Here is a 26,780-nt window from a genome sequence, read left to right on the forward strand (position 1 = left end):
GACCAACATTCCTAGTTCGTAATGTCTTACGGGGGCTTAGAAGTCTAGCTTGTCTATGTTTCAACTGATGCTTAGCCCCCACTTTAATGACTTTCCTTTGGGATAATTATTCAGTGCTTGAAACAAGCAGGAAATGGGAGGTTTACGGGAGCAAAATCCTCCAGGCTGAGAAAGCCAAAACCTGAAGTACAGCTGATAAAGGTGGTGGCTTCACTCTGGCTTCTACTTCCACAAAGGTCCCTCACCGTCTTTCTACAGGTGCCGAGATCCAAGTCTCAACTGGATTTTCCTTGGAATTAGGCTTAGTTATCGTGAAAGCTTCAGCCTTCCACAAGTTATTCTAAAATTTACTCCTGAGCTTTTACTTAAATCCAAGAGTATTACCTTTAGCTGGAATAAGTCAGCTTTGAAGTCTATTTCTGCAACGTGACCTTTTACAAAAATCTCACATCTAAGCCAAACGTCACTCCGGAGTAACTCAAATTCCTCCTGAAGTACGAAATGCCTGGATCCCGAGAACGCAGGCAAGGGGCGGCACTGGGGCAGGAGGGCCGCGAGAGACCAGAGGTGGAGAACCTTCGGCGCACGAATCCGCCGCGGCCCGCGCCTGGCTCTCCGGGCCCTTTCAAACGTTTCCAGCTGTGGAGTTCAGCCCCCTCTTATAGAAAGAAAACACGCTGTCCTCGCAGCTGACCCCGCGCTCTCCCGAGGGGCCGCCCCAGGCTGTGGGGCCACGGCCCCGCTGCCGCAGGTCCCCGCTCCCGGCGGCACCGGCCCGCGCCCGCCCGGCCCCGGTTTCCGGCGGGACTTTGTGCGGCTGCGCTTCCCTTCCCCCGCGCTCGGCCGGGCCGCGGCGGTGCCGGTCTCCCTGCCCTGGCTGTGCCCGTCTCCCCGCGGTCTCCATGCCGTCGCGGGTGCTGTGCCTGGGCGGCGGGGCCAGGGGTCCCGCTGCGCGCAGGGTCCGCCTGCTCCTGCGGCAGGTGGTGGGCGGCGGCGCGGCCGCGGCGCGGTACGGCCGCTCCGAGGTCAGGGCGCTGCACAGCTCAGGTAACCCACCCCGGCCCCCGGGTGTCTCGACCCCCGCTGCCTCCCCCGGCTGCCACGGCCCCGGCGCTGCCACCGCGCCGTGGGGAGGCCAGGCCGGCAGGCAGGTACCGCCTTGCGAGCTGCGGGCTTGTCCAGACTGCGCTGCCGCCCCTGTGTCTCAATGTTCCTGAGTGCGGGGGCTCCGGAGAGGGACAAGGGAGCTGGCGAAAGGTCTGGAGTGCAGGTCCCATGAAGGCGCTGGGGTTGTTTGTCCTGGAGAAAAGGAAGCTCGGGGGGATCTCATGTCTCTCTATAACTCCCTGAAAGGAGGGTGTAGCCAGGTGGGGGTCGCTCTCTTCTGCCAGGTAACAACTGACAGGATAAGAGGGCATAGCCTCCAGCTGCACCAAGGGTGATTTAGGTTGCACTTTAGGAAGGATTTCTTCACAGGAGGGGTGATTAAGTATTGTAATGGACTTCCCAGGGACGTGGTGGGGTCACCATCCCTGGAGGTGTTTAAGGAATGACTGCACGTGGCACTCGGTCCCACGGTCTGGTTGACATGGTGGTGTTTGGTCATAGGCTGGACTCGGAGGTCTTTTGCAACCTGGCACGAGGGGAAAGGGCAGAGTTCAGTCACAGGCTTGCAGGGACACTTGCTGTGGCTCGTGACAGCTCCTGGTCCAAGTGCTTCAGCCACAGTGAGGCAGGGGGCAGCCCTGCAGCTCCTGCCTGTGAGAACCACCCTGCTCTGCAGAGCGTCTGTCACATCTTGCCATGCTTTTTGTTCCTGCATCACATGGCTTCCTCTTCCGGCTCGGGCAGAGCCTCAGTGTTCGTGTCGGGGGCTGCCAAGGCTGGTGCGTGTTCAGACAGTGTTCTGTGCCGGCAGCATGTGGTGATGAGATAGAGGGTTGACCTTGAGCCTGCAGATGCCACGAAGGATGACCTGAACTGCCCTGGAATATCCTCTGGTGACCTTTGAGACAGGTGATGGGCCTGTGCAGAGTCGAAGTGGTGTCAGGAAAGGGTGACATACGCCTGTGGTAACTTACACTTCTCAGGGTAAATGCCAAAAGCAACAAAGCTCCTAAGTACAGAGTGAGTGATGGGTAGTGATCTGCAAATGGTGCTGATGGGGGAGTACTTGCTCAAGCTCTTAATTGCACTCCTTCAATCCCACTTATCTCCATTTAAATATTTTTCAATCTGTTTATTAGTTAAGCAATTCATTTCTTTGTTCAGTTTCTGAAAAGTTACTCAAGAAGGAAGTCATTGAGGGATCGATAGCCATAAAATTCCTTCAAGAATTAGTGAATAGATAATATCTTATTTGTGAAAAGTAATAAAAAGACTAGAGTTATTTGTATATTTATATTTAAGAGTTATTTGTATATAAAAGACTAGTTGGGGTTGTTTAACCTGGACAAAAGGAGACTCAGGGGTGACCTTATCATTCTCTACAACTCCCTGAAAGGTGGCTGTAGTCAGGTGGGGGTTGCTCTCTTTCTCCAAGCTGCAACTGACAGAACTAGAGGACAGAGTCTCAAGCTGTGTCAAGGGAAATATAGGTTGAATGTTAGGAAAATTTTTTTCACAGAAAGAGTGATAAAGTACTGGAATGACCTGCCGGGGGAGGTGGTGGAGTGACCACCCCTGGATGTGTTTAAGAAAAGACTGGATGTGGCACTCGGTGCCATGGTTTAGTTGAGGTATTAGGGCATGGGTTCAACTTTGATCTTGAAGGTCTCTTCCAACCTTGTGATTCTGTGACTTTTATTAATATCAAACAAAGTAGCATGAATGAAAACAAGTCAACAATGAAGTGAGTCAAGTAGAACAAACACCTGAAGAAGGTAGCTCAGCACTTTTCAGCCCTTTGTTGGGAAGAGTAACCTTAAGAAAAAAAAAAGAAATTCAGTAGTGTAAAGTGGTAGCAAATGCATGATTGCTAAAAATATTTCATCACTTTAAATGTGCTGTGGAATGCAACTGAGTTTAAGTCAGTGGTATTTGTGAATACACTCTGTATATATGTGACTAGTAGGAGTATTCACAGTTACAATCAATGATGGTAGGAATTTTGGTAGGCAGATTTAAGTCTCAAAGCACTAGAGAATCTTGTAGATAATATTAGGGATATTTGCCCTCCTGACACCTGAGACATCACATTCTTTGTAGTGCTTCCCATTTTTTCTGTGAATTTGGCTCAGAAGCTGATTTTATTGAGAATGTAAAGAGTTTATATAGGGTTTACTTATATGACACATATAGGATTCTATTTTTGGTAACAATTTCCCATTGGTAACACATTCTTCATTACATCAGTTACCTGGTAATCATTACAAAGTTTCACAACATGTCTCTTAACCACTTCCACCCCAGGGAGCAGTTATCTGTGTCTGTCTCTCCCATGGTTTCTGCTTTATTAGGCCTAAGATACCAGGCTCCTTTATCAATTCCATTGTACTCTCTGTCTTACTCTCCATATTTGGGACCTTGATGTTTAGAATACTGTTTTTTTTCCTATTTTATTTTGTGGGTGTTTTTAAAATGAATTTTTGAAATGTTTCCGTGTCCTCTTGCAGACCCTAACATTTTTTTTAGGATACTGAAGTTACAAAGGATGATGTGAATTTTTTTGTGCCATGTGTGTTTTTGCTCTTTCTGTGCAGCTGCTGTAATTACAGTTCTTGTTGTAAGAGGTGTTGAGGTTTCATAAATAAATAAACAAAACGTGTCTTAAAAGTCTGGAAGCTGTTAACACTCAACCAAACAGCAAATTGTTGTGTACCCAGTACTTTGGATGTGACGTCCCTGCCAGGTCAGGGTTGAAATCCCTAACAGGATTTACTGTCTGTCCTGGTACCTTTTGAGTGTAAGGGAGCAGCTGTTGCCTGATGTTGTGCTGCTACATGTGAAGAAGCCATCCTTCTTAGCTTTTCAGCTCAGTCTTTGCTGGTTCACTGGGGGCTACGGAGGAATCACTAAAGCTGTCAAGTGGTAAAGCTTAAGAGAAGTCTCAAAAGTAAAAGAGACTGCAGGACAAAAGGGTGATGGGAATGTCTAGGAAGGGGTTGCACAACTTAATTAAAGAGGGAAACAATTCATAGTAGCAAATGTTGTAGAAGGCTGACTGTCAGAATCCTTTTTAATGCAGGTTTCATGTCTCCTTGTCGCTGTCAAGTCAGGGATGGGAACAAAAGACTCCAGTCTTCAGAAGGTGAACAGAAGGTGTTTAATAGAAATTAGTGCATCTTTTATAACCTGACTCGCTAAGCTGAGACTTGATTTGGCCTAAAGCAAAAACCTCTCACGCTATTGGTGAACTAAGAGTAGCACACTCTGGAAAATCATATCTATAAACAGCCTAGAAAGAGGGATAATAATTGTTTTAATTCCTTCTCTGAGCTTTCTCACAGCTTCCCAGGAAAATCCTGGGAGAGGTATGTCTCTATCTGTTTAGAGGATATGTGATTACCACATTTCCTTCTAAAAGACTAAAAAGTATTAAGTTTTTGTAGACTGTAGATTTTTGTAGACTTGTGATGAATTAGTTTAAATGGACTATGAGCTGGATAAAATGGAGTTCTATGTAACTCAGTTCAGAATTATTTAATTATTTTAATCTGTATGTAATGTTAATGTTTTTAAAAAGTTGACGGAATACACAATATTGGAGTTGCTTTAAGGGATTACAGGGAACAAACACTAAATTTGAAGAGCTGGAAAAACAAAAACCATTGCCAATCAGATAGTACTGGCAAAGGAAGGTCTCTTGTGTGCTTTGCTGCTCAGTGTACATAAAATAACTTATGCTTTGTCACTTGTGTAGACCAAAATATGTACTAGCTACATTTGCTGTTTTCTGTAGCATTGCCTGTCCAGGTTCACTTCCTCTACTTTCCTTATGTGAAATTTTTGGTCATTTCCAGTTCCTAATCAAACTTGTGTTTACAACCTAGAAGATCTCAGTAGTACATACAAGTGTACTTGTATGTATATCTGCTGAGTAAAACACAGTCACTTGTGAAAATTGCATCATACTTCAGAATCCTGTAATGTTAATCATCATTGTTCAGGATCTAAAAGATTGTGGAAAAAATCAATAATCTGAAAGAAGGCTATGAATTTGTGTGTTTGTAAGTGGGTTTTTTTTCCAGGTTTGTCATTTTCAAAAGATTAAAGATCTGGTTGATGATGGATGTAAATGATTTCTGGCACATTGCCTTTTCCAGTTTTACCTGTATCATTATCTTTGTTGAGGTTCACTTGTTGACAGCTGTGTGTTTCTGACAATATATTTTTTCACTGGCAAAACCTATTTTTAGAGAGACTTCATTCTTTCTTCTTTCTCATGACATTCCTATAATTGTTCATTGCCTCCGTAGTTGTACTTAGGGGACTGCATTGTGGTGACTGAAATGATTCCAGGGATTTGATTTATGGTGAGCCTTGTGTACGGTTGTTGCGTCAGCACAACTCAGAAGGCAGCAAATGGGGATGGGAATTTTCAAAGCCAGTTGTCTGAAAGTTTGCAGAGTTATGCCTGGGTTATTTCAAATTATTCTAACATTTAGAAAAGAAAAGGTTCATGGTAAAAAAAAAAAAATAGTGTATTTTATTAGACATGCAGATGTAGCTGGAACAAAGGGGTAAAATGTCAGGTCAATTTCTGTAAGGCTTCACTTTTGGTATATGACTGGATGTCAGTAAATAGTTTCTGAGTGTTAATATTTGCCTGTTGTTTGAAATTTAATTTTTTCTGTTAAACAACTGTTACAAGCCCGATATGTCTTGATGTGTTCTACAAGTTCTGCCCAGCTTAATGTGTAAGATTGAAGTTGTAGCTGCTTGGCATACTCGGGGACTCAGGATAGTTGTAGGCAATGCCATAGCTAATTTTAAAGCTGTTTTGTCACTTTTGGATAGCTTTTCAGTAAATGTAAAATTTCAAAAGCATTTATGTTGCTTTTCAGTTGCAGATTCTTTTTGATTGAAATTCATTTTTGAAATTATGCTGATGTACTTGTTATCTAAGCTCAGTTTAGAATGGATAGTCTGGTTTTTCTCCACTGAGCAAAATGTAGTTCAGAAACCTTTGTACAGTTTGAAAACACTCTGAGCTAATTTTTCACAAAAGTAGCCTGGCTACAGAAGATTTGAAAGGGAATACTGGTGATGTGGTGGGCATCTGTCACTGTGTGACTAAGAGGAGCTGGTGGATAACACTTTCTACAGACAGCTAGCAGTAGCCTCCCACTCATGAGCTTTTGTGCTCACAGGGGATTGCAGCCATGCAGACATCAGCTAGGAGGGCAATCTGGCATTATGCGTGCACTCTTGGTACTTCCTAGGCTGTGCTGGTAAAAATTTTGTAACTCAGATGCCAGCGTCAGGGTTAACTCTTCACTTTGTCTGCTGCTTTCAAGTAGGGAAGAGCTGTGACCAGTTTGGTCACAGGGAGCAACCCGGATCTCAGTGACTGCAGCGTGACTGAGTTGCACGTCTGAAGGAAGGCTGGGAAGGTGAGCAGCACAATTAAGATCTTGGACTTGAGGACTGCAAGCTTTCACTTTCAGGAAATTGGTAGGTGGAATCCTTTGGATAACAACCATGAAGATGGAAGGTACACAGGAGAGCTTGAAAATTTTTAATGAAAACTTAATGGCAGCTCAGGAATGAACCATTCAGCAGTAGCAGAAGGCCTTTTTGGCCAAGCAGGGAACTTCTCAATGACCTAAAACACAAAAGGGGAACATATGAAAGTGCAAGTAAGGACAGAAGTGTAAAAGTGCAATTTAGTATGTAGGGACAAAATCCCTACCATCTTGCCAGAGTGCAGACATTTAATCCAGAAGGATCCTGATGAACATGACAACAGAAACCTCAGAAAGTTTAGGAAGTAGGAAGGTCTGCCAGTGGACTAAAGTGTTGCTGGGAAGGGACTGGCTGAGTAACAGCTTTGGTGAAGAGGCTGTGGGATTGCAGTGACATCTGGTTGAATACAGCAGGAGAGTAGATTGGGTAGAGTGGCTGTGGAACATCGGTCCTTGAAGGTTTTTGAAATTCAGTCAGAGCCACAGCTATTCAGATCTCATCTTGGTGGTAAACTGATGTTGAGGTTGAAGATGACCACTGTTTCTGGAGTGTTTAGATGTATGATGAAATGAACAGTTTACCACCTCTCTCACAGGTAAATGTATTATGAAGAGATATTCTGGAATTTATGCAGTCTGTGTAAGATCATCGTGGTAGTAAACATTTAAAATTGACTTTTCACCACATAAGACTTCTATAATTGAGCATTATCAGACTCCCTACTTTCAGGGTATTGGCCCAAACAAATAATAGCTGTTGCTAGGTAAAGACTGTATGCTTCCTGCATGGCTGGATGATAGAATCACACAACATACTGAGTTGGAAGGGACCATCAAGGTTCATTGTGTCCAACTCCTAGCTCTGTGCAGGACACCTCAAGAGTCACACCATGTGCCTGAAGGGCATTGTCCAAATGTTTCTTGAGCTCTGTCAGCCTTGGTGCTATGATCACTTCCCTGGCAAGCATGTTCCAGGATTCAAACACCCTCTGGGTGAAAAGCCTTTTCCTAATATTCAGCCTAAATCTCCCCGACACAGCTACAGGCTATTTCCCCAAGTCTTATCACTGGTCACCAGAGAGCAAAGACCAATGTCAGATAAGATTGTGTGTTCACGTTGTTGATCTACTAATTGTAAAAATGTTATCTTTCTGGAGTAAATACCAAGATTTTGGTTTCATGACACCTTGGACTGTAACCAGCAAAGACACTCATTAGCCAGCCCAAAACAGACAATTGAAAAATCTAATGTTAGCTTCAAACCTGAAAATTAAAACAATAGGTCTAAAAAGAACATTGAGTCGAGATTGAGTAATATTCAAAGTTTATATTTGAAACAGTTGTTTTGGATTTTTAGTGGGAAAAATTTTCTTTTGCCCATAAAAAAGCAGAACTTTAGTGTTTTATTTTGCTTAGCTCAGAGATAGGTTTTGTTGTGTAAACATTTCATCTATTTCAGTCAGCAGCAGCTGTCAGACTGCATGCAGCATCCTGTTGACAGGAGCTGAACTCCACCTCTACTATGTGTGAAGACACTGGTGGTCAAGGAACAAACTTAAACCTTGTGAGTGCAGGGAATAGGTTTCTGTCCCTCATATTCATGTGTTTGAGAGGTTTCCAATACTGATATGAGGTGCAGAATAGGTAACAGTGTTGCTCAATTAATGTAGTATTTGCAGCCATAATGATGCTATGAAATGTAAAAAAGAAGTAAGTTACAGGGCTGCCTTTTTTTTTTTCCCTCCCTGAATAGTGTATTTGGTAAATTTAAGGAAAAAGAATAAACCTGGAAAGTATAATTTCTGTTTCTTCAAAATAAGTCAGCTCTTCAAGGATAGTAAGAGCTGGCACTCTTCTATGTTTCTTTATGGACGTGTGCTGGATAAATACCAGTTCAAAGCATAATTTTTTCCCCTCCTTCACTTTAGAATGAAATTATGACCTTGAAATATGTATTTGAATATAATATAGATTTCAGACTTTCCTTTAACAGGTGTGGTTTTATCACATAGAAATTATTATTAGCAGAGCTTAGCACCTTCACAGTTCTAATATGTTCTTGCTGTTGCAGGCTCTTGAAACCAGATGGATGGTCTGTGTACAAGTGAATGTGCAATATACCAAGGAGAGTGTGTTAATCTCACCTATTTTCATGACTGAAGAAGCCAGAAGGCAATAAAATCAGCAACCTAAAAACATAATGTTCCTGAAGCTTCATTCTAGTGTCTTTCAAAAACACAGATAATACAAATATGATTTACACATGAGATTGGAACTGTTTGTGTTGTGTACTCAAAAACCTAAATACATGTATAGATCTCTTCAGGTTGTTTTCTTTTACAGTAGGATTTTGTAATTTCTTTATTTTAAAATAGCCTTTTCAAATGTATTAGTTTTATTATTTTTTTATTGATGTGTTATTTTACAGAAAAATGGCAAGTAGAATAAAACTTCTTTCTACTTTGTAAGTTCTTATTGTGTAGTTGATATGCAATCTGTTTATGCATGACTAGTGTTGATGTAAATAATTTAAACAGCAGTGGCTTTTTCTTTTCAGCATACAGGAATAAATAGTAGGATTAGGGAATAGTCTCCTCTTGGGAGGTGGAGAGGTGAGGAAGGACAGTTGGTGTACTTACTAGCTTTTAAGATCAGTCAAACCTGCCAAGTGCATAGTGAGAATGCATGTTCAGGAAGCCTTCTCACTGAGATTGTAACATCGCATCATCCACAGTGGGTCAGAACAAAGGTCCATCAAACCTACTGTTCCATATTGGCCAACAGTGAGTAGGAGATGCTGGGAAGAATAAAAGCACAGGGTGTTCATGCAGGGGTGCCCTGCCAAAGTGCCTTCCCAGCCTCCGGCTGCCTCCTCTGCAGCTCAGGGGCTTGGAGCTGGAGATGCTGCCCTTCTGTTCAGACTGAGTAGAAGAAATAGGCCTGCTTATTTGAAGAGCTCTTCTCAGTTACTGTAAAAAACAGACACAGACAATAATATTTCTTCTGTCTAAAATGTAGGTCTAAAGAAGAGAGCATATCATTCAGTGCTCTGCAATTACTGGGTAGCTATATGTCCATGTATGCATTTCTATAAATGAGCTCACACCTAGAAAGAGCTCATTGCATGTACTGGGGCTGTTTTCATATCTCTTTGGGTTTTTTTTGTTTGTTTTTTTTGTTGTTGTTGTTGTTGTTGTTGTTTTTTGTTTTTGTTTTTGTTTTTTTTTCTTTTTTCCAGGGAGTCTCTTCAGGGTTGTGTTACTAGTTTCAATCTTTATGTGTTGCCAATTTTTTACCCCTACTGCATAGGTTCTCAAAAGACCTCCTGTGTCTGTATCCCATCTGCCTTGTGAATGGGATGTCCCCTTTACCTTTTGGGTTCTGGCCAACGTGGCTCTTGTTTTATTTCACCATCCATGTTTTTTATGTATATTATGCACTGCTTGTATCCCACTGTTTTCCCCAAAGACTCTGGTATCTAAGGTTACTGTTTCTCTGTGGGAGACAAGAAAGCAGAAGCACATCTTCACTGCTTGCCCAAGCAAGCCTGATACAGCCTACAAAGTCTCCATCACAAAATCCTGTGGATATAGCTCTTGTCCACAATAGTGTGGGAGTAGCTTGTGGAATGGGTTGGAGTATATGTGGGCAGTTCCATAATTTGCCATGTAGTCAAACAATTTGGGATACATGTTCTCAAATTACAGGTTTTGCTGATTTAACGCCACCATTTTACCAAGCAGGCTGTTATCAGTTCCTTGCCAGCTGGTGAAACACTAGAAAGAGCCTGTCCAGGATGACATCTCTGTTCAAAGGGTTTGGAAGTGCAGTGGAAATGGAGTAACCAAACATTAGTTTTTAAACAACTACAGAAGAAACAAATTGAGATGAGAAAATGTAGCCCAGGTGGAAGTGCGTGATAAGATTAGTGGGCTAATCCTCCCTGTGCTCATTTAGCTAGGAAAATAGACTTTGCTGTCTTGGTTTATTATTGCTTAAGGTTCTATTAAACACTGCTAATATTTTTGCTTTTTGGACAGATGCAAGCTGGAGACAACATTTGTCTCCAGGCAGCAGCACAATTAAAAGCTGAATACCCTGTGTGCTCAGCTCTCACCACATCTTACATACAGTTCTCTCCCAGTCCATTTTTCATTAAAGGGTCCATTTTTTGTAGGGTCCATTGATGTCTGAAATACTATTGGGATTTTTGAACATGGTTAGATATGTTGATCAAGGGTTAGCCTGATATGAACTGACATAAATACCACCAGAAGTGATGTATTTTTCACCTAGATAAAACTTGGTTTTGATTTGTTTGGGTTTTTTTTTTTAAGAAGTGTAGGAAATCAACTAAGGCTTTTGAGTACTGTGCTAATAAACTAAGTAATTGGAATTCTATCCTGTAGATGTTATCATAATCTCAACGTATTAGAAAAGTTTGACATCTTGTTGTTTTGGCATCTTGGCCCTACTGGGTTTTGGAAGACTGTGTATGCATGAAATGGTATTTACTATTGAACTGAGGTGATTTCAGCTAGGAGCTAATTAATCATATACTCTTGTCTCATTGCATTTTGGCTGGGGAATTCTGAGAAAATAAACTGTCACTAATTTCTTAGGGATATGTAAAGCAACCTGCTCTTTTTAGAATGTTAAAATTGTTCCAGGCTGAGCTAATGAGAGAGAGATGTCAATTTTTGTAGGAAGCAGTGGGCTCCTAGGGCGTTTTCATCAACTTGGAGGCATTTTCATAGAACCATAGATGAATAGAGTATGCTGAGCTGGAAGATACCCACAAGGATCATCAGCTCCTGGCCCTGCACAGGAATTTGCTCCAAGAATCCCACCATGTGCTTGAGAGCATTAGCCAAACGCTTCCTGAGCTCTGTCAGGCTGTGACCACTTCCCTGGGGAGCCTCTTCCAGACCCCAACCATACTCTTGGTTGAAAAGCCTTTTCCTAAATCTCCCGATACAGCTTCATGCCTCCCTGGTCACCAAAGAGAAGAGATCAGTTCTTGCCCCTGCCCTTCCCCTCATGTGGAATTTGCTCCAAGAATCCCACCATGTGCTTGAGAGCATTAGCCAAACGCTTCCTGAGCTCTGTCAGGCTGTGACCACTTCCCTGGGGAGCCTCTTCCAGACCCCAACCATACTCTTGGTTGAAAAGCCTTTTCCTAAATCTCCCGATACAGCTTCATGCCTCCCTGGTTACCAAAGAGAAGAGATCAGTTCTTGCCCCTGCCCTTCCCCTCATGTGGAAGCTGCAGACCACAATGAGGTCTCCTCTCATTCTCCTCTTCTCCAGGCTAAACAAGCCATGTGACCTCAGCCACTCTTCATATGGCTTCCCCTCATCCCATCACCATGGGTAGCCCAGATTAAAAAGGTGTGGTGGCAGAAATGTTGGTGCCCTGCCATGATCCCTATTAGCTGTTCCCAGTGAGAAAGGGTGAGCTTGGAACTGCAGTAGAAGAAAGGGAAAGGCAGGTGATGCTTAGTCAGTAAAATAGTTTTTCTTACTTTAAAACTCAAAGAAATAGGCAAAACACTGGGATAGCCAAAGACTAGTCCCTGCAGTTCTATGTCTATGGTTCAGTGACTTTAATTTCTGTAAGAGTTCCCAGAGTCAGGACTAGGGCTCTAAACTATGGCAGGACTTTCTTTTGGACTGTGTTTGAATGCTTCAGGCTGGAGAGTGCACAGTACTCTTTGGTGCTTTTAAAATGAAAATTCAGCAAGGGCCAGAAAAGGAGCTAAAGCTCTAGACAGCTGCTTAATTGTTAGCTTAGCCCAGCTCTGTTTGGAACGATTCTACTTCTGGGCTCTTGCACAATCAAAGAAGGATGTTTAGTTCTAGCATGGTGAGTAGGGACTGCTTGGTTCTGCTTGCCCTGAGAACCAGGGATGAATCCTTGTCTGCCTTTTGTGGCAGTACTCTCTCCCACTTTCTGGCAAGCTATTGGAGCACTGTATTGCTCCAACTGTATTCTTGTACAATACATATTTATATTGTGTTGCATAAAATGTGGGAACGATCACCATACTACCTTTTGCCAATATTTTAGGGAAGAATGGAGGGCTGATTATTTAGACTCCAGAACCAATGTAAAGACCCATGTGCAGGCATGTATGTCAGGCTGTGAATCTCAGTCTCTGAATTCAAGTCAAGCCCTTCAATTTAGCAGGAAATCAGCTATAAGCCTTTCTTCACTGCTTCCTGTTTGTTACTGTAAGTGATTCTACTCTGGCTGTTATAAATCTAGTAATTTCCCATTAATTGTGTGAGCTGTTTCAGAACCTGGGAATTCTCAGTCCTGTGAGATGAGCAGTAACATCTGGGAATGCTGGAAGAGTACTGCATTTGAGTGTAAAACTAGAGTAATGGCTGACTGAAAGGAGAACTACTGCATGCGTGGGAGGAGTTTTAGTTGCCTCTTTTAATTTGGGCAAGCTGCTTCTCCAGCACCTCCCTTTCTGGTTCCAGCATTGGTCTTCCAAACTGTTTGGTTTCTTTCATGATGCTGGCGAGAGGCAGCTGTAGATTGGGTCCTCTTGGATGGAATAGGACAAGGGGGAGGTCTACAAGAGGATTGGATCCCTGTGTAATCTTATTTGTGGGCTCTGTACTTTCTGCATCCCACTTCTGAGAAAAGAATAAACACATGAGACAGTTCCAAAACTTGGCCTCAGTTCATGGAAAGGAGGTGTAATCAGTGTTGTGGCAAAACTATACCCCTATGCAGTAGTCTTACTCCATCCTCATGCGTGCACTACAGTGCAGTGGAACTGGTGTTATCTTTGGCAACAGTAATGGGAAAAATGCCATTTTGCTAGAGTCATCTTAATTTCATGGTCTTAATACTTGTGAACTCATTTGTGGGGCCCAAACTCTTGAAGAAAATAAACTTTGGTGTTCTTACTAATCCAAACCTCATTTTCCTGGGTTTTGGGCATTGTGCTGTTTTTCAGTGTGACTACTGCTGTGTCAGTGCTTGCCCATTTCCGTACTGCAAACTAGATTTCACTTTTGATTTCCATGAGAAAGTGCACAGGGCATGCCCTGCAATTTAATTCAAGCCTGTGGTTGCAGAAAGATAGATAAGACAGGCAGGTCCTAGTGAAGAGACCATTAAGTAAAATGGCCAAATGCTTTCTGTTTGTTTGAAACCAGAGCAAGAAGTGCTTGAGACCACTCAAACTTTGGAAAGGTGCCAGGTTCTGCAGCTGTATAGTCAGGGAGTGCAGGAAGGGCCCACTGGCACTTTGTGCCTCCAACAGATACTGTTCCAGGCTGCTTGAAAACTCATCATCACCCCTACAAGTGTGTGTCACTGATAGCTCTACAGGCAAACATGCTAAAGTCTTCATTTCAGTAAGTCAACAATGGTAGCTGGAATTGTGTTCTACACTGGGCTTGATTTCCATTGCTCCCAACAGCTTAAGGTTCTAAGAGCAGCCATAAAAGAAAAAACAGGAAAAAGTAATATTAATTACATGTAAATTGTCCAGGTACCTGACCTACTGAAAAGCAGCAGAGCCTAAGTAGTAAATGCAAACACATTAGAGGCTGCTTTGTGAACATATAGTCAGCCCCACCACAGTAGGCCTATGATTTAAACTTTAAGGACATTAAATACTTTAAAGTATCTAAGTATGTAAGAACTAAAAAAACTTATTTTCTTTATTTTAGGTGATACTGTCACTATTGGAGATGTGTCTTTTAAACTCAAAACACCGAAGAACCCAGAACTTGTTCCACAGAACTACAGTAAGGATCTGCTTTCCTTTTGAAGGAGTTTCAAGGCTTTATTAAAAAAATTTCTACTCACTCAGTCATCTCACTGACTTTACTAAAATGATCTAAGAAATATATTTGGAAGAAGCATGCAATTTGCGGGAGGCTGTCCTTGCTTAGTTCATTACTGTATCTCTGGTTCAGCTGCTTGTATAGGAATCTTAACTTTGAATTTAACTTGTCCCATTAGTCAATGGGACAGTAAGAAAATCATTTGTGTATGTTTAATTATTTTGTACAAAAGGGTTCATATCCAGGGATTACTTCTAAGAATAATCTCAAGTTGTTTGGTTATAAAACTGTGGCCATTTAGAATTATCATTCAATTGCGATACGATTATAGGTCCTAGGAGTTTGCAGGTGGATGGTGGCTTTTAGTGACTTTAGTGGCTTTTTTTTTGTGATATTTAGTATTCCCAGATTATCACATAATTGTTGTCAGCAAACATACAGGTCTTTGTGATCCATCAAGTCAATAAGGAGTCAGTTGTATAGTCATGAAAAATGCTGTCAAATGGAAAATACGCAGACAACTATGCACATTAACAACACACACACATGTACCTAAAATTGATTCACATTATCTTTTGATACCTTGTTACAGACATCACAGGTTTGCAGCATCCTTATTTCCTGACTTTTTAATGGAGAATACGTGCTTCTTGAGTTTTTCCTTTTGCACCATGGATCACAAGTGTATCATGTTTGCATTGTGGCTTTTCTCAGTACACAGGCCAGATGCTTCCTGAAGATCCAAAATGATCAGTTGCCATTTGTTCAGTACTTTCACATTTAGGCTGCTGGATATCCAGAATGCAAGTTAAAAAACATCCACTAACAACTGATTTTTCCACTCAGATAAATTTGCAGACCAAAACCAAACACGTGTGGCATTCTAAAAGGGAAGTTTTATACTACTGTTTACACAGTGGCAAGCACTGAGAACTCCTAATGTGTGTCATTGCACAGTTCTATAGGTGGAAAGTGGGTGTAATCATTGACTTCAAGTGAATTTGCTTTCCAGGACCATGTCTAAATTCATTCCATGACATTTTGAATCAAGAAAACTCCTGGGGCACTGGTCTTTTCGCTTGTTTTGTTTTGTTTATTTTACAGAAGGATGGCATTGATAATATCAACAATAGACTTGCCACTGCACAGCTGGCAATATAAAAAGTTTATATTGTTTTCTTAGGTAATAGTGCTGCAGTTCATCAGACTGGCTTTAGGTGGTCCTGCTTGAGCAGGAAGGTTGCACAAGCTGGCATCAAGAGGTCCCTTCCACCTCAACTATTCTGTGTTTCTGTGATTCCTGATTTTGTAATAACTGGGGCAGTAGACTGTTAATATTGACATATTCAGATAATTGTTTCTTACCTCTATTTTGTCACACAACATTTTGTCTGAAATATTTTCCCTTGGAGAGGTGTAGCAGAAATACAGAAACAGAACAGTTTTGGTTGGAAGGGGACCTTTAAAGGTCATTTAGTCCAACCGCCCCTGCAAAGAGCAGGGACATCTTCAGCTAGATCAAGTTGTTGAGGGGGCAATATTAAGGGGAAGATTTTGTTTGCTTTTACTATTTGACTGGTGTGAAAAATGCCAGTGGTCTGGTGGGCCAGATCACTGATCTGCATCTGGACTGTGGGCTGATGAAATCTCATAACTCAGTAGCATCATGCTGTCACTTTCCTACCAGGTGATCTAAGGTACCAAAAATTTCCAGTGCCCTGTGCCAGCCCTTGTTACACGGTAGCCTATGAGGAAAGGGTTTCTGGTTTAGACTGTAATGACACATCCCATTCCTCGTGAGTTCCCTGGGAATGCAGCCAAACAGTTGAGAAATGTTGCACAGTATCATTGCTTTTTACAGCTCCTTAAATAATAGATTTTTGCTTTTCACTGTTTTTTTGTATGTTGCTTCTCTCACTTTGATCATCAAGGACATCAGTTGTCTATGCTAATCCATTTCACTTACTTATAATTTTGGTAGATTAATTTGCTGTCTCATTTTCTGTGCTGTACCAAATGTGTTAATTATAACAATGCTTTACCACATTTAACTATTTAACAATGCTTTTCCAGTATTACATATTTTGTTCAATCTGCACTTTTCAGCAAGTTAAATGTTAGCTCTAAGTTATTTTAACAGCATCTCTTTCAGTTGTTTGGACTGAGAAGGTAAGAGAATTATGAAAGCATTTGGTAGAATCAAAGGAGAGATTTTTCTATTTACTGACTATAAGAAGGAAAAAGTGGTTGAAAATTGATAGTGAAAAGTTATTAAGCTTGGAACTGTTCAGAATAATGAGATCTTGGCTAAAATCTGATACCATGTAATAATAATGTTCTTGTTACTAACATAAGTCTGATACCAAGTAACAGTAACACTTATTAGAACATATGTATTATTAGTAGTTTCTCTCTTAAAAAAAAAAATTAATAATCATCACTGAAAGGAGCCTGTGTCATGCTTGGGATACTGTTGTTCATCAGTAGTCATGTACTGTAAGTAGGCTTACTTAAGGCACAAAATTTTGCTTGTAAACCTAAGTATCAAATGTGTTAAAATTAAGTAAGGTAGAATACTGAGGTATTTCATAGCAGAAAATCTATTTCAAATATTTGAACACAGTTTCTTTGTATATTTAAACTTAGGAATTTTTTTAAGCCTTAGTGTTTAAGTTCTTTGATTATATTACTATGGAGAACAAAGATATATTCCTATAGTGGAGTTAAGTAGATTGTATTGACTTCATGTTGATAATCATCTTGTGAGATATTTAGAGAGTGTATATGCATTACTTAACAGATTCTTTTCTTCTTTTAAGAGTACTTCTGTTTTGCTGGGTGAATGACTGCTGTAGATACAAGTGTTTTGGTGTAAACCAAATGGAAGTAATTGCATGTTTATACTAATTTACAAACTAAATTATCATATATTTTGAAAATTTATTTTAGTAGTTAATATTAAATTTAAATTAAAAAATGTATTTACCTGATTCTTTTAAACTAAAACTAGAAATAATTAGATAATTTGCTCAAGTGGGAAATATCCCTGAGATACAAGGTCTCTGCCACTGTAATGTTTGTAGTGGGGTAAGAACTAGCAGGAAGGAATTGAAGCAATTGCAGTTCATTTACTAGTATTGCATATGATACTGTTTTCTGTCTTATCATTTGTGTGAAGTACAATGTTTTTCCTTTTGTTCTTCTGCCAGATAAAAGCCTTGTTAAAATGTGGTGATGTTGAAAATGGATATCTATAATTTGCAACACATTTTAGGTATATTTTAACATATGCTAAACTCAGCATTGTTTTCTAGGCTCAAAAATAGCCTTAAAAATCTGAAAAAATCATAATGCAGTAAAGAATGTAAAAGTATTAAGTACCTACAAAACTTTACATTTGTCATTTTGTCACATAATTGATACCAAAATATTTCTTTGTGGTACCAAATTAGACTGATTTTTAACTTCTTTATTGCACCTTATTACATTTTGCTGAAATGGATAGGATAGGTATTGTTGCTTGCCCTATGTTTCCATGCCTTTGCTTTTCAGGTTTTTTGCTAGGTCCCTAGCAAGTTCTCTATGAAATGCTCCATTTTGTGTGTTAATCTGAAATATTAATTTGTTTTGCTGTTGTTGGCAAATGGCTTTTTCTTGGAAGACGATAATTAAAGGTACATAAAATCTGAGTTCTTTTTGTAAGTGACAAATAAAAATGAGTCATGCACAGGGGAATTTTTATTAATGGGATTTCTGTTATAACTGTGTCTGACACATTCTACAAAGAGGGCACTTATTTTTGCACTGCTTGTTCTTTTATCAGTAAAAATAAGCCCTACATTTTAAGTCTCACCATGTCTGAAAGCATGATTGTTTCTTTAATTATACTTTGGAGAAACTTTGTATGACTTTCTGTGATAGTTTAGATCTAAAATTGAATTGCAAGAATGTACTCTTTTATTTGGGGGGGGGGGTGGTTCATGGCAGTGTACTGTTTTCCTTAATGGTTTCTGGAAATGTTATGAAAATGACAATGTACTTGACATTTTAGCTGTTTATTAATCTTGACAAAACGATTCCTAACACAGCTCTTCCAGGACATTTTGTTCAATGATGGCAAATCCTCATTAGGGCAGGAAAATGGATGTTCTTTTGCAACAGGACTTTGCTGCTCTGTGAAGGTCCAAGTGCATTTGAGAGAGTTTACATGCAACTGCATTGAATTGTGGAAGAATCATTTCAAACAGTGTCATTTTTGCCAGATGTCCTCAATCTGAACACACCCCCAGAGTGTGATCAGAAGTGATATGTGTGTGTACAAGGGATTAAGTGATGAATTTTGTTAGGGTTCTTTTTTTCAGTTGAAATATATGAAACAGTAATTATTGTGAGGAATTCAAACAGAATGCTTCTGCATGTAATAATCTCTGTCCTCACAGGATCGTATGTGCCACATATTGAAGCTGGGACTGGTGTATGTTCAGTTTTTGCTCAGATTTTCATTGGAATGTGTGCTCATTCTTTTTTGTGTTAACTTTACGTCTGAGTGTCAGAGTGCAACACTTTCTGGAGACAGGTTGTATTGCAGGATGACTGTAATTTGATGCTAACAAACACTTCATTCATTTCTTAGTTCCTAGCCTCAGGGAAGGTGTCTGCTGTCAGAGATGATGATTATTTCAACAGTTTGAATTTTCATGTAGGCTTTCAACTGTTCTGCTGTTTGGGTGTTACCACCCCATCCAGAATCTGAAATAGTGGGCTTTTTGTCAGTGGAGCTCTGGACATTATTATCTCTATTTTGTCTGTACTGAAATTGAGGCACAGGCATACATGAGGACATGGAAACCTACAGAGAAGGTCTAGATGGAGCTCAGGAAGCTGTCTGCACTGTTCCTTGTGCGTCAAAGCTAAGTCAGCTGAATCCAAACCACTCCTGAGAGATGTTTGTCCTCCTTGTTATTAAAATGTGCTCATGATGTAGATTTCAGAACTTCTCTGCACGCTTTGCTCCAGTAATTAAGGATTCTTTTGTGACAAAAGCTTATTGAAATTCTTCATTTAAGTTTTTTTGGGCACACTTTTAGTTGCCAGGGGTTTATTCTACCTGGCATAGCCTTGATGCAGAGAACTTTTTTTCTTTATGGTGGTTCTGTCTTGCATATTGGAAAACAGTTATTTCTTTTCTAGACTCAATTCAAATATCTTATGATAATTTTTCTTGGTTTTTATCCTAGATTCTCTCATACTTTTTGGTGCTGGCCTGAGCTGTTGTGCTCAAAAGCAGATGCACTATGTCCCTCCAGTTGGAGTCTGAGCTATGGATAACTGCTCTGACTATGTATTTTTCTGAGCAGTACCTCCAGCTAGGAATAGTTTCACTTATTCCATGTTTGTGTCACAGGGAGAAACTTAGTCTTCAGAATCCCATTCAGGGTTTCTTCCAGAAAGCTATTTGGTTTTACATGTTTCCTTTATATTATCTTTCAATTTCTATTCCATGGAGAATGATTTATCTGTGTAGAACTAACACCTTCCTGTGAAGTAATCAACTCAGAGGAATTGATAAATGACTTTGCAGTCTCATCCAAGAAGTAACTTCTCCCTTTCTAAACCCCTGCAAAAACTTGCAACTTGTTTCCTTAACACCGCAAGACCAAAAATTTTTGGAATGAAGAGTGCTCCCATGAAAAATTTATGAGGAAAAATAGTATTCCAGTGAAAACTGTCTGTGATGTAACCACATTATGAGACTGAAAACTCTTTGGGTTCTGTGCATAAAATGGGAAGAACAGCAATGTTTTATTTGCTAAATAGCAGCAGCCAAAACCAGACCACATAGCAGTGCCTCCCTCTCTACCTTGGCTATGCTGCCTCCTTCACCCTGTCCTGGCCAACTCATTCTCTTTCCTCATTGTCCCCTAGCCTGAACAAGCTGCAAAGTAAGTCTCAGTGAGCTCATTTAAAAAGTAAAATAAAAATTCCCTTTTTGAAATGTATTTATGTTTTTAGACAAAGACCTCCTTCCTTGTTCCTTCTCCCTTAGCTGTATTTTACAGCTGCTGCTCACTGTGTTGGATGTACTGCAGACAGCCATGGACAGCTACAGGACCCCTTGGTATTCAGATGGGAGGGACATCTTGTTCCTGTCATTAATTTTTAGCTCTCCTGAAACAAGAAGCCATTTTCAGACTTGGAGCGTGCCTTGTAGTTAAAGTTCAGGGTATGCAGAGGTCTTTTTTATTCTGCTGAAATTATGTATATTGATTGATGTCTTCTAAGTGCCTGTTGGTTATTATGTGATTGACCAGAGTCATACAGGGACAGTAGTTCTGCTGTATTTTGTTCCACATCTGGAATAGGTATTCTTGGGAATCAGTTTACCTAACTGAACAGTGGGAAGAGTTACACATCTCCTTTATTTATGGGATTTCTTCTGTAGGTGGGACACAAGGACTTGCCAGCAGATAATGTCTGGTATCTCCAATGAATCTTACAGCTTCAGTGAGTGTGCCAAGAATTGAAGTATGAGTGAAATGGAATATTTCTGAGGCTAGCACAGCCATTTCAGTCTTGGCTTTATCAAAAGCTGATTTGTGGATCAAACAAGAGCAGCTGCTGTGTTTGCTTCAAAATCTGTCTAAAATATTTTCTACTTTTCTTTTTTGGGTATTTCTCTGTTCAGCTTCAGCTGCTCACTTTACTGAATGTTTGTGCAGATTCTGCTAGGTGCAGATTCTGCTTATCACTTATCACGAGTCAATAGAATGCAATTTCTTTTGCTGTCTGTCCTTGGTACACAGGAATAGCAAACTGTAGCACCAAGTACTCTCCTGCATGTGCCAGATGGTGTCTTAGAGAACACAGTGTAGAGGCTTGCTATGCGCCATCCTGCAGATTAAGAATATAGGGCCTACTATTTAACTGCTGCAAATCAGCAGAGTGCCACCAAACAGATTGTGCAATCCCAATTTGCATTAGATGTTATCTGACTCATCAGGTAATTAATAGAAATTGTTATAATATACTTGTTGTATTGTGTGTTCGTATCTCGGGTTGTTTCTCTAATGGTTTGCCTCTGTAGCCCCATATTCCCTGATGGTTTTACCCTTAACTGCCCCTCTCCTTATATGTCAATCCCCTCCTCCTCCCCTGGAGTCAAGCAGCAGAAAACTGCTGAATCATTCCTTTGTTCCCTCCCTGGTGCCTTGTCCATCACTCTACTCCCCATCCCACCTATCTAGAACCTTCCACTAAGGGTGTCGAGTGGTTGGGCGAGGGCCAGGGGTCCCTCCTCCCTGCCTTCCCCATTGGGGATTGTATTCGTCTGTCTTCCCAGCTTCCGCTCCCCTAAAATCCCTCATTGGTAGTGGGGTGATCCCCTCCCCTGTCTCCTCCCCAGTTTATAAACTGTTGCACCTTGCCCCTCCGGGCTCTTGTCTGGTTGCTCCCCTAAGGCTGAGAGCTCTTAGGAGCTTTCAATAAACCTTGGACTTTGCCCCAGTAGAGAGTCAGCCTGTTTGCCTTCCACAGTCATCGCCAGCCTCTCCTCCAACCAGGGCTGACAGTGTGAGTGCTGGGCCCTGAGCTGCTCTCCCAGTTCTGATGGAACGTAGGAGAGTGTCCCCCACCGCCAGCCGTGTCATCGCTGGTCGGGCTGACCAAAGTGGACTTTGGGTGGACACAGAGGTATATATTTGCTGATGCTTTCCTCAGTGAATTTGCCTTGTCTTCTAAAAATGTCATAGAAAATTATTATATGGTACATGTGGTAAAGTTGATACACATCTCTTAAATAGAGAGGATGTTTTTTCAAGTCATACTAGAGAAAACCTAAAAGCCTTGCAATGCAGAGAACACAATATAAGTAGTCCAAAATTATACAAATTGTATTCAAGATACTGTGTATGTGCATCTGAGGTTGCTTGTGAAAAGCGTACTGTGCTTTTGAAACTGCAGCAGAGACTGCATGCACAAGAAGATGTTACATTCTTCTAATTTTAAAAAGACAACTGGGAAGGTGAAGTAGGTTTAGTATCTGAACAATGTACAGATATTACATGTTAGAACTAAAGGAACTGGCAAGTGGAGGTGCTCTCTTGATAGTTCACCGTAGGGAATGCTAGCTTGGAATTGTTGGCGTCATTTGTAACAGGCTTTCTTTGAGTGAGTTTGCAGATGTCAATGTGCTACTTTGAAAACATATTATAATTGATCTAGCTGTAATTTGTTTGTGAGGAGAATGATGTGAATGGGGAAGCAAGGAAGCCTTTTTCTATGAAACGTATCAATAAGGAATTGTCTTTTGTGACCTTTTCTCAAAAAAAGCAGGATATTCTCAGACAGTAAGTTGTGTTTTTTATATTGCTATTGCAATATAAAATACAATGTTTAAATACAATGATAATATAAGTGCCCTTAAATTACTTAAGGTTTTTCATGGAGATGATGTTCTAGGATTTTACGTTATTTTGAATACTGTGTTCTCTCACTCGTGTTCTCTTTTACATGATAGTTTTTCTCGCAGATGCTGCTGAACATTCTAAAGTCCTGTTGCTATTTATGGTGCTGTTTTGAAGTGTGAGCCAAGTTTTTTCTTGAGACCATCCTAAAAATGAAAAAAGATAGCTACACATATTAATGAGAATTATGCCAGAGGTATTTGTAGTCAGGCTGTGTCAAAGCTAGTTTTGCTGTGTTTCTAGTGCATAAATTTTGACATGAAAGAGTTCCAAGCTTCTTTTTCCACTGCAAGCAAAGTATTTTTCTTCTTTTGAGACCAGTTATTGTAGAAATACACTGGAGGCACATTGGCTTCATCCAGGTAGAAGTAATAATGAATGTGAGATCTGTCCTAAAATTTTAATTGTACCTTTAACATAATACTTCTTCTTTGTATGGTGCTTTTCAAATTTCCATACCTGTCCAGTAGCAAAGTTTGACACAGCAGTTATTCTGGTGTGATGTATTACCTTTTATTTCCCAAAGAATATATCTAGTAGCAACCTCCCTAATTTCCTCGAAAATCTTGTAGAAGGGAACATGCTATTCCCTGTGAGGAATTGATTTGCGCTTGCCCAGCTATGTGTGGTACAACGTGCATTGCTTTTGGAATACAGTACTTCAGCAAGAAAGAAGAAAACATTTTACATTCATATGATCTCACCACACCATATATGAAAGCTAATCCTGGACATGCTAATGACAGTTGTTCAGAAAACAAAACTAGAAAATAAGGCAAACCTGAAATGTTTGTTTACAATTAATCTGATAATCCTAATGCATGGATTGCTCACCTGCATGTATGCTATTTCTGTTCACATTGGTAGTAAGGATATTGTAAATTTCTCTGGAAGTAGATGATTTTAAATGGATTCCCTGAGTGCCAGACCAAAGACCAAAACCTACAGTTAGTTTTTGTTAAAATTTTCCTTACTCTCCCTTATGCTTCAGGAATCTTCCTTGATTCTTACACAGTCATTTAATGCTGTTGCTATGGTCTTACAAAAATGGATATTAATTGTGGTTTGAAAAGGTTCAGCAGTGAACTGAACTCCTTCAGAACTGAGTGGCACTATTGCCTGCCGTCCTTAACTGTGCCCTGCACATACTGGTTCCCCTGTATCAGATGTAAGACCAGGGCTTGTTTTTGTAAATGTTGGCTTCTAATTGCACCCAGTAATCACACTGAAAAAAGGCGGATAACCAAGTATTAGTTTGAAGATTTCATGGCCTCTTGCTCCTTTCTTACTGCACTTCATCATCCTAGTCACTGCCCTTGAGGCTTCGGCTTCAAACCTCATCATTGGTCTTGTCAGACTGTTCTGAAAGCAGCCATACACACACATGCATACATAAATCCCCCTCCTGACTTGCTTATGTTCCCCTTCTCCTCCTGCACTAGTGCTTTTTGCTTGTGGCTGAGAAAGAGCCAGGCTTTGCTGGGGGAGTATGTGAAGGACTTTTCTGGGGACCGGATGATGTATGGCAATGAGTGTGATGTATGGCTCCTTCAGTGTGCTGTTTCTGCATGATGCTTTCCAGTGTTGCCAACATTTGTATGCATGTGATAAAAGTTTTAGTTTAATTATCATCAGGTTATTGCTTTTTAAACTAATGCATATGATATTTCTTAATAGAAGTAAATAGATCTGCTTTGGTTTGGTTTTTTTCAATTGTGATTTTGGAAGCTGTATGGTATAAATGTAGTGATGGGGCAAAGTTTGGGTTTCCTTGATAATTTAATTATGTGGTTTATTGTGTCAAAATATAAACAAGAATGCAGTTGTCTTTTAAAAAAGTAACAAATTAAGTTTGTCCCTGAACACTAATCTTAGTCTGGTGCAATTGGAGTTTTTTGGGTTTATTTGAGCTTCACAATTCACAGAAGCATTGGGATATAGGCTGGATAAATATTTTACAAATTATGTTTTGTAAATATATTGTGTAAATGTATAATGTATTTATATTATATTAATTGATGCTGGGGAGTCCACTCAACTTTGAGTAATAAAAAGCAATCTTTATGTTGATCAGTTTAATGTGAAATACAAATCAACAACTTTTTTTTCTGGTTTATGTTTGTTGTTGTTTTGAAGGATGGATTTGTGCAGAGAAAAAAAGCAATGGGTAAGATAGATGTATCAACTTTTATATGTAAGTTAAGTGGTCTAATATAAATCCTGTGTGGAATTCTCTGCTTTTCAGCTGTCCAGATTAGTGCAGTACAGCTTTGTGTATTTTAATTTTGGAGATAAGCCCAAAGAAAGTGTTGAATGGCCAGGTATCTAACACTTCAAAATTTAATAATGTGTTCTTATCTTTGTGTTTCAAAGTGACAGAGTCTCTGGCCCAGTCTGTAGTCCACCATTTAAGATGGATAATGCAGAAAGATCTTCTTGGTCAAGATGTCTTTCTTATTGGGCCTCCTGGGCCTCTCCGGAGATCTATTGCCATGCAGTATCTGGTGAGTATGTTGGTTTAAATGTGTTGGAGACATCATTATTAATGTCAGTCATTCTTATACTAGACAAATGGTAAAAGGTAGTCCTAGAAAATCTTAGAGCAAGCTACTTAGGAAGTTATAGCATAGTTATAGAAGAAAAATAAGTTTTTTCATAAACGTGCTTTCCAAAGCTCAGTTTTTGATACAGACAAATAGAAAGTACAGACATTTTAATACATGTTTTTCTGCTTAAACTCCAGGGAAAAAAAAAGTTGGAAAACTGTGTTACCATATGCTATCACAAATGGAGAAACAGTTTGTTCTCAGCATTATGTATGTTAGAAGATTAAGATATCTGCCTTGTGCTACAAACAAATCGTTTTTGCTTCATTACAGCAAAAAAGAAATGAAGGAAAGGATTAGGGAGAGAAGTGTTCTGAGAAACATTTGGGAACAGTTAGTCTAGTGTTTAGAAAGAGTAGATGCGTGTATGATCCTCTCTTGGAATGTGGGAAGGACGTGCCTACAGCCACCTGCATGAACCATGGCAGCACTATGTACAAAATTTCACATTTAAAAAATCAGTGCCGTTAAATGATCAGGAAGAGGGGGATGTCTGCCCCAAAAAGTGATGTGGGTAGGACCAGGTTTGCCATGAGCTGTATCTGGAATCTGCTTGAGCAGTGGGATCACAAATGGAGGTGTATAAAAAGTCGTCATAAAGATCAGACATTCCTTTAAAAATCAAAATATGCTAATTCAAAGGCTAGCTCCCTGAGGTAAAGCATAGAGGAGAAAGGTACAAGATTCTGAACTTTATAAAGGAGAGAAAAGATTTTTTAATTTAATAAGCAAACCAGATGTGCTACTTGACAGTTTGATGCAGTCCTTAAAGTAAATGATAAGAGTTTGGTATAACCTAAAACTTGGAAAAACACCTAATATCCAGGCATAGGATATAGAATGTGTCTTGTTATTTATGCCACAGACTGTATGCACTGGATATCTATTAGAAAGGCTGCAGCTTACTGATTCAATGCCAAACCAAAAAATTATGTGATGGCTGGTCTTTCCATGTGAGCTGATACATGCTGTGGTGCCTTTAATGAAAATATATAAGTCTGGAAAGCTTCTATTTGCTGTTGCTGAAAGCTACTATGCATTCCTACACAGGGCTAATTGTTGAAAACCACTCTTTTTTCCCCCTTTAATGAAAAGAAAGTGTAACTCTTATCTACCTGCAACATTGGTTGGCTTTGGTGGCTTTGTAACCCAATAGGCACTGCAAAAATAGAAAAAAATAGGTTTTTTTTGGTTTCATTTGCTTTTTATTTAGTTTCATTTGCTTTATTTTTTCATACAACTGTAGTTGAAAGCTGCCTGTTAAGAGAGGTCTG

At 40.1% G+C, this 26,780-nt stretch overlaps 1 protein-coding gene across 2 annotated transcripts in view; it reads left to right on the forward strand.

Annotated features, from left to right (window-relative positions):
- The first annotated feature begins 879 nt into the window (after window positions 1-879).
- The window catches only part of VWA8 (von Willebrand factor A domain containing 8), a 179,730-nt gene continuing 153,829 nt past the window's right edge, over window positions 880-26,780 (forward strand). For both annotated transcript variants that reach the window (XM_053970435.1, XM_053970436.1), the window contains exons 1-3: window positions 880-1,047; window positions 14,322-14,399; window positions 25,274-25,404. In XM_053970435.1, coding sequence (XP_053826410.1) covers window positions 903-1,047; window positions 14,322-14,399; window positions 25,274-25,404 — 354 coding nt within the window. In that variant the 5' untranslated portion in view covers window positions 880-902. The remainder of the gene's footprint in view (window positions 1,048-14,321; window positions 14,400-25,273; window positions 25,405-26,780) is intronic.

This window comes from Vidua macroura, chromosome 2 (genome assembly GCF_024509145.1).
Source record: "Vidua macroura isolate BioBank_ID:100142 chromosome 2, ASM2450914v1, whole genome shotgun sequence".
Taxonomy (NCBI): domain Eukaryota; kingdom Metazoa; phylum Chordata; class Aves; order Passeriformes; family Viduidae; genus Vidua; species Vidua macroura.